The sequence below is a fragment of the Entamoeba invadens genome (genome assembly GCF_000330505.1).
Source record: "Entamoeba invadens IP1 unplaced genomic scaffold scaff_1105074726037, whole genome shotgun sequence".
Lineage (NCBI taxonomy): Eukaryota > Evosea > Mastigamoebida > Endamoebidae > Entamoeba > Entamoeba invadens.
Genome location: NW_004440178.1, coordinates 3,616 through 11,617, shown reverse-complemented (window position 1 = coordinate 11,617; position 8,002 = coordinate 3,616). Strand labels below are relative to the sequence as shown.

Sequence of the window (8,002 nt, the reverse complement as noted above, 5' to 3'; positions counted from 1 at the left end):
CAAATTCAGTCACTTGTGTTGGAGAAAAGGCGTTCAGCAACTGCAACCGTCTTGTTGAAGTGAGTGCACCAAACTCGATCTATTCCAACAGTGGTGTTTTTAAGAAGTGTCATTCACTCACAAAAGTTGTTATTACAAACCAGTTAAATACGTGTGACACATACAATAACACTTTTTCATGTTGTGAGTCGCTTTCAAAATCGTCATCCCTAAAAGTGTCACAACACTCACAGAAAAGTCGTTTTATAGAATGACGTCCCTGAAAGACGTGGTGATTCCTGGCAACGTGCTTTCACTTGGCAACAGTGCTTTCAGAGATTGTTATTCACTTACCACCGTTGTATTTGGCAAGCACGTCGAAACAATCGGGACACACTGTTTCTCAAACTGTGTTAATTTGGAACAAATTAACTTGCCAAAGTCTCTCAAATCAATCAAGAAATGTGCATTTGAAAACTGCAAAAAACTGAAAACCCTAAAATTTGCAGGGCGTATTCCTCAAATCGAGAAATGTGTTTTTGAAAAATGTGAAAATGTAAGGGAAATCAGTACAAATGGAATTATCACAAAAATTGTCGACTTTCCAGTCACTTTCAAAGTCTCGGAAAACTTCAGAAAGAATGGCATTGGTTGTAAAAATGTAGTTTTTACACAGAAAGATCTCAAAAAGTAAACTTTTTCATAAATAAGTTAGAATTATTGATTTATATAAAAGTACTCGTTAAAATCGAGCATTGATTATGGTCTTAATATGTAATATATTATAACATATGAATATAAATTTAATTATTAAAAGCAATTCAAAAAATCAAACACACTGTAAAACAAATAAGAAAGTTATTGAATCAGTCGAGATAACTATAAACAATTACACTAATCATAGTTATTAAAAACATTTTAATGTGTTAGCAAACATAGTTAAGTATAATTTAAATTTATATGATTGTATAATCATAACATTTCGAATTCAATTAATTATAAATACAGTTTAAATATTCAGTTTGTGTATAAATGATCTTTTTTGTTTTTTATAATACAAACATTAATAAAGAACAAACCAAAAAATAACAAAGGTCCAGTCTTTATCAAGTGGGTCCAAGTTCCATTGGCCATAATCAAGCGGAGGTTCTTTAAAAAACACTCTTGAAAGGTTTGGCAATATTTTTTTTCGTTAAATTCGTTTTTATGGTTATTATTATTTGGTTAATAGCTAAGAATAGTATAGTACTAAAAATTGAGTAATCCATAATTTTTTTTAAATAAATTTACATCTTCAAAGGTAATAAAATATGATAAAAACCCATTACGACGTTATTCTGAACAATTACAATATAAAATTGGACAATAACAAGTGTTGTAAAACAAAAAGAATAACAAAATATATAAAAAAACAAAATAATATATTTGTTTATAACTATACAAAACATGATCATAACAAGTCGCGTCTCGTGTAAAACCGTAAGGAGTGACATCGAAGAACAAGTTTCTACAACACGTTCGTGGAGTCGGCTTACATTATTTATCCATAAATTTTGTTTCTAAATATAAAATATTTTTTGAGTAATTTTGACCAATCAATTGATGACTTGAAAAGTTTAAAAAAACTATAAGGGTTTAGTACTGATTTTTATTATGTAAAGTCATTCCGAATAAGTGTGCAACTTTTTTCTTTGTTTTTTACTCACAACTATACCTAGGGACCGATCGCTAAAATCACATATTTTTTAGTCATCAAAAATAAGAAAACTTTTTTGCCATTATTTTTTTTATTTCCAAGGTTTTGTTTCAAAAAGATAATTTTGTCTTAATTAGTAAACGTGGAGACATTATTTTAAGTTCCGCTTATTTTAATTTATTTAGTTTAAAAATGTTGTTTTTAAGTTCTTTTTAACATAAAAAAAACAAAAAATCGAATTAAATTTTTAGTCTCAAAAAAATAAAAAATCAAAATTTAGTTAAAAAGAAGATTATTGTCATCGTAAAAAAATTTCAAATCAAAAATGGCCAAATTTTTTTAATGGTTAAATGAGTTTAGTGGCAGTAATAAAATTCATTTTAATAATTACAAAAAAATATAAAAATAATTATAAACATTATTTATAAAAAACAACAAACGATATTATTTATTTAACCTTACGATTCTTTTTTTTCTTTTATAAAACATTTTTTGGAAAAAAAATGTTTTGTTGATGAAAACGCCAATACTGTTCGTGTTTTAATTAAAACATTTCCAAAAATTAAAGAAAAAAGGAAAACCTATAAATTATTGTTTGCACGATTGGTTTGTTTACTGTTTGCATTTCAAAAGAGCCGCCACTAGGTAAGTATTTTTGTATATCATATCAAGTTCAAAAAAAATAAAATTTGTGTTTTATTTTAAACAGTAACAGTATCGTAAGGTTAATAAGTTATTTGTATTATTATATAATATAAAAAATAAATAATTATAATTTAAAAATGAAAATGTTATTATTTTTATTAAAAACAAATACATTCACAAAATAAATTACTTATTAACTTGATATTTTAAATAAATATATATATTAAAAAATACTATTATCTAAACAAATAAAACATTTGTTTTTATAATTTATTTAAACAATAAATACTAAAATATGAAACTATATAATATTTTTTTGTGTTTGGATCTACAATATATAATGATTCGTTCATTTATTTGGAATTACATGAAAATTGTATATTTGCCATGCCAAGAACACGCCGAGTGTCTTCCTGGTGATACCGATCAAAGGGAGAACCCACATGTGTAGGTTGTTTTTTTTTATAAAATGTTTTCTCTGTAACAAAATGTTAAATTATAACATGGTCACACAGTCTACTTCATCTGCAAAAAATCATTTAATTAGTTTACATTACGACAAATTAAAAGATGAAGAAAAAAGGAGAAAACTGTTTCCAAAAATGTCACAAAGAAATAAAGAGGTTAACATAATGTTGATGAGATTTTTTTCATCTGTTGGAATTCCTTTTAGTCAAATTCGAAATCCATTTTTAGTTGAGTTACTGATTTTTCTCGATAAGTCAGTTGTATTGTCAGACGAAAAAACATTTAGAACAACTTGTCTTTTTGAATTGTACGATAGAGAACTAGGAGATCTCAAAAAAAGAATTATAGAAGATGTCGTTTTCAATAATCTATCAGGATCTATTTCAACAGATATCATGAGTAAATATAATAATTCTTATATAACAACAACTCTCCACTATATCGATAAACAATTTGAGTCGCACAACGAAGTTTTGAATGTGAGTCCTTTTAATGTAGAACATACAGGAAAGGAAATTAAAACATATGTGAGTCAAATTGTTACCGATTTAAATTTGAATGTTAAAAACATACAATTTGTTGCTGATTCGGCATCAAATAACAATAAATTGTCTGAAATTAATGGAAACAAAACTGACTGTGTTTTACACAAGTCGAATAATTTGTTTTCTGCTGTGATAAAACAAATACCAGGGATGAAAGCCTTCGTGAAAAGTATTAATTCTTTGGCCAAAACACTCCAATTTTCTCAAAAAAACACAAAGAATTTTTGAAGAGTTGTGTTCAAAAAATTGTGAAGAGCCTGGATGTCTTGTGACTTATACGAAAACGCGGTTTAATTCATGTTACCTTTCTTTTAGCAAATTGTTAAAAAGAGAGAAGAGTGTTAAAGAACTGAACAATGGGATTCAATTCAATGAAGAGGGGTGAAAGGGGTCAAAGAAATGTATTCACTCACAAAAAGCAATGGACGATCTTTACAACAAATTGGTGGCGAACCAAAAAATTACATCGTGTTATGTTGTGGGAGCTATTAGAGACATTTGGAACACAATTTCCTCTTCTATTTACCAACTGGAAGGTTTTCTAAAAATATATTAAAACATAGTGAAATAGATGAAGATTATGCAGAAGAATCGGAAAGTGGTTTTATGGAAATTGAAGCTGGGACTATTTTTGGAAAGGACTGGAAAATGATAGCTCGATCTGAATTCGAAAAAAGACTGCGCGCTATTTCTCAAAAAGAAGAATATATTTTAGCAGCTTTCTTTTTTTATTACTCGTGATGGTGATTTGTTTGAAACACAAATCAATACCTGTGTTCAAAGAGTGAAGGCTGAATTGAGTGGCATAAATAATATAACACCACAAAGTAGTTCCGCTTTTTTAGATTCGAGTTCAATTTTTCATATTGAATTTGCCAATTGGGCAATTCCAATGATGACAACTGATGCAGTACAAAGACGAGAGGAATCACCAAATGATAAAGCAATTAGATTGTATTTAGAAGATCGGGGTGCGATAGAAAACGGAGAAAACTGTAAAAGTCCCGAAGAATATTGGCAAAACTGTATTAAACTAAACAAACACGCCGATTTATATGATATTGCCAGGAAGTATCTCTCTTTTCAACCAACAAGCATAGACTCCGAAAGAGTTTTTCGAAATGTCGGTAAAATAGTCTATAATGAAACTTCGTCATTTACCCCAGAAAACGCCTCGAAAGTGTCTTTTTTGAGACTACAGATAAACAAACAACACCAATAATAAACAGATTAAATGGTTTGGAGTCAAGTATGGTTGATTATTCTTCATAGATCTCAATGGTTGTGACCTTAGTGAGATAAAACATTGGATGATCTCTTTGATGAGCACCAACTCAACACTATACACGAGAAACTCCAACATCAAAGACGCTGTTCGAACAGACTTGACTGTGTTACATTTTCTTTTTGCAGCACTTCCATGTAGAGTTTTGAAGAGTTATAAAAATACAGTACGGTTTGATATCAGCGCTTGGGAATACCAAGAGAATCTGCAACAGTTGAGTCACTAATGATGTCACAAAAATAGACCCAATGATTACATCAAACCGATGGTTTTTAATTGTTGTTGCACAAAATGCATCCATGTAATATGTCTCGGCTCAAACGTGGCATAATTTTATACAAACACAATATACAAATCATTGAATTGTATATTATGCCCCATATGATTGGCGTTGAATAATTACAATAAATGTGTTACAAAAACGATTTCATTGAGCATTAAAAGAGCAATAAACTGCGAATCCAATCGAATGGTATTCAAGACCGAAGGAAATTGCATTGACTTTCCAGTCGACGAATTCAAAGTGTAACAGAGTGTCAGTATGAAGTGTTCCAATCTGTTTTATTGGTGTTATTCATGTGACCACATACCGAATTCAACAATTGATATTGATGTTTTGGTGTTTTCTGGCTGCCAGAGTGGCATGGAGTTTGAGTCTCGAAAAACAAAGAAATGATTGACAACAACAAATTTGATAGATAAGGAGGGATACAGAATCGAGTGTACTACAAGTTGTTCGACTTGTACAACAAGAACAATAATCAACACACAAAATCATTTGAGTATAGGGATCATTTAGATTCAACACTGTCATATGAGAACCACAAATACTGTCAGAAGTACCAAATTGGTTTGGATGTATGGCATGTTTCAATTCAATCAACTTAAATGGTGTTTGTTCAATGGTTGAAACGAACACAAAAATGTTCCTTTTGTTTAGATAGTTACAACACAATTAAATGCGAAAAATACCTTAAACGTTTACAAACAAAAACATATACAACTTTATGGAGTGATGATGTTGGACGTGAGGCATTATTAAAAGGACTATGTATAAAATGTTATTCGAAATACTTTTTGAACAAAATATATCCACAACAATGCGAGTTGTGTGGAGATAATTATCTGACTTGCACAACACCGACTACGTGTTATATATTCTCAAATGGGTTTTCTCTTGTTAATGGAAGTTGTGTTTCACTATCAAATTGTTTTGTGTCAACGCCAAGTGGATGTACTGTGTGTAATAAAGGTTATTATCTAATTCTCGGCTCATGCAAAATGTTAAGTGAAATCCACTACAAATCTGTTGTTATGATAACAAATATTTGAGGTGCAATGTATGTTATGTAAAGACAACTATATTTTAAGTGACACACAATGTGTTGACATGTCTACCGCGCGTTGCCAAAGTGTCGACTTATCAACTTCAAAATGTGCAATTTGTGAAGAATAGTTCAAATTTGATGACAAAAAATGTGTTTCAATGGAAACGACGCTATGCTCGTATACATCATCAGGCAATTGCCTTCATTATGATTTACAAATCTCACTTAGAACTTCCAATGAGGGTGTATTGGTTTGCAATACAGAAGTGAAGACTGTGTACTGCAAAGAAAACAGCAATACGGGGTGAACCAAGTGTTATGACGGGTATTATCTAATTGGTACTGAATGTCTTCCATGTGATAGGAAGTGCTCAAGTTGTGTTGGCAACGTTTCAACACATGCAAAGTGTAACGTGAAAGGTGGGTATTACCAATATGTCGAATTTACAACAATAAAAGACAAGAAGTGTGTCATCAATACAACACTTGACACTGTAAATTGGTTTCAGAATATGGGTGTGCTGTGTGTCTCGATGGTATTATCAAAACAAATATTAAAAATGCCCAAAGTGTGTTAAATTGCGTGCGACTTGTTCAGACAATAACACGTGCTCTTTATGTATTAATCTATATGTTTTGATATCAAAATAGTTGCAATGTGTGAAATGTAATTCAATTGCAATAATAAATAGTATGATCCAAAAACAAGACAATGCAGTGAGTACAGTGTAAGCAACAAATTTGGACCAAATGGAGACGAGTGTGTTCACACGACAAATGTACTCTCAATTATACTTCCAATCATTTTTGATATTTTTAAAGTTGTTATTATAACAATAAGTTGTATACTTTTTACATATTCATTACAGAAAAGAAGAGAAGTTGAGGAAGTCACTTGTCAACGATTTTTTGTTGAAAGATTTAAAAAAGAAAGAAGTTTATATCATATATATTGGCACTCAAAAACGCATTTTGAAGGCGAAATTGCAGTTCAGAAAGACGGCGAATGCAAATTTATGATTGGCAACGACAGAACGTCTTTATTGAAAATTCAATTCACAACACAAAATGACAAGGAAAAGTTTGAGTTGAATGTTAAACCTTCCATACCAGTGAGTATCAAGAAAGGTCGTGCTGTTGAATTTACTGTTGCTGTTTATCCGCTGTGTACACTTGAGAAGACTATTGACATCACTTGTTCGGTCTTGAACATCAACAAAGGCAAAATATCAGAAATAAAAATCCCAGTAAAATTTGCGTCAGAAATGTCGACAGCACTTGACCCAGACGAGTTGAAAAAAGTTCGAAAACTCAGAGAAGGAAGCTTTGGGATTGTGTTCAAAGGAACATATCGAGGAAATGTTGTTGCCATCAAAGAGATGAAGAAAATGGTTGTCGCCATTTAAAAAGCAAAAAGTTTTACAAAGAATTTGATTGTTGAAAGTTCAAGTCGAATTAACTGTGTCTATCAACCAGGTAATTATACTATTATGTATTGTATTTTGAATTATTATTAATATACTTTTTAACAATAATTTAACTATTAATTATAATTAATAAAACAAGCTGTTTAAATTATTTTTACAATACATCACAACTTGTTCGAAATGTATTTTATAAATTGGTTTGAAAACAATAATTTTGGTTTTTCTTTTTTGAAAATTTTGACATGTCTCTTTTTTTTCCTTAATGTTCATAATAATTTTTTTGAGACAGTTTTGTGTTTTATATTCTAAACAAAGACATTTTTAGGTTTTGTTTCTTTCGGTTCTTTAACACTTTCACAACCCAAAACTTTTTTTAAGAAGAAAAATAAGTAAAAAGGAAATTGTCCAAATCATTTTTTATTATTTTTTATTCCAAAACCCCTTTCTAACCCAAACCGGCCAATAGTCAGTTTTATTTTACTTAAAATAATTAACAAATGAGAACTCAATTACCTAAGATTGATCAAAAATAATCTTTTTGGATGAAATTTCATATCGCTTTATTGTGTTACAACATTAAAACAAAAAACGCCACATCGTCAATCCACTTAATAACAAACAACGTCAAA

At 30.0% G+C, this 8,002-nt stretch overlaps 2 protein-coding genes across 2 annotated transcripts; both read left to right on the top strand.

Annotated features, from left to right (window-relative positions):
* Positions 1–2: 2 nt before the first annotated feature.
* Positions 3–673, top strand: EIN_049020 (leucine rich repeat containing protein BspA family protein; the record flags this gene model as incomplete). Its single annotated transcript, XM_004254673.1, has 2 exons — positions 3–217; positions 250–673. Coding segments are annotated over 2 exons (639 nt in total), but the record flags the coding sequence as incomplete, so codon positions are not given.
* Positions 674–6,962: 6,289 nt separating this feature from the next.
* EIN_049010 (hypothetical protein) lies at positions 6,963–7,352 on the top strand (the record flags this gene model as incomplete). The annotated part of the gene is made up of 1 exon (XM_004254672.1): positions 6,963–7,352. The coding sequence occupies one exon, from the start codon at positions 6,963–6,965 to the stop codon at positions 7,350–7,352; it is 390 nt and encodes a 129-aa protein (XP_004254720.1).
* Between the last annotated feature and the right edge of the window lie 650 nt (positions 7,353–8,002).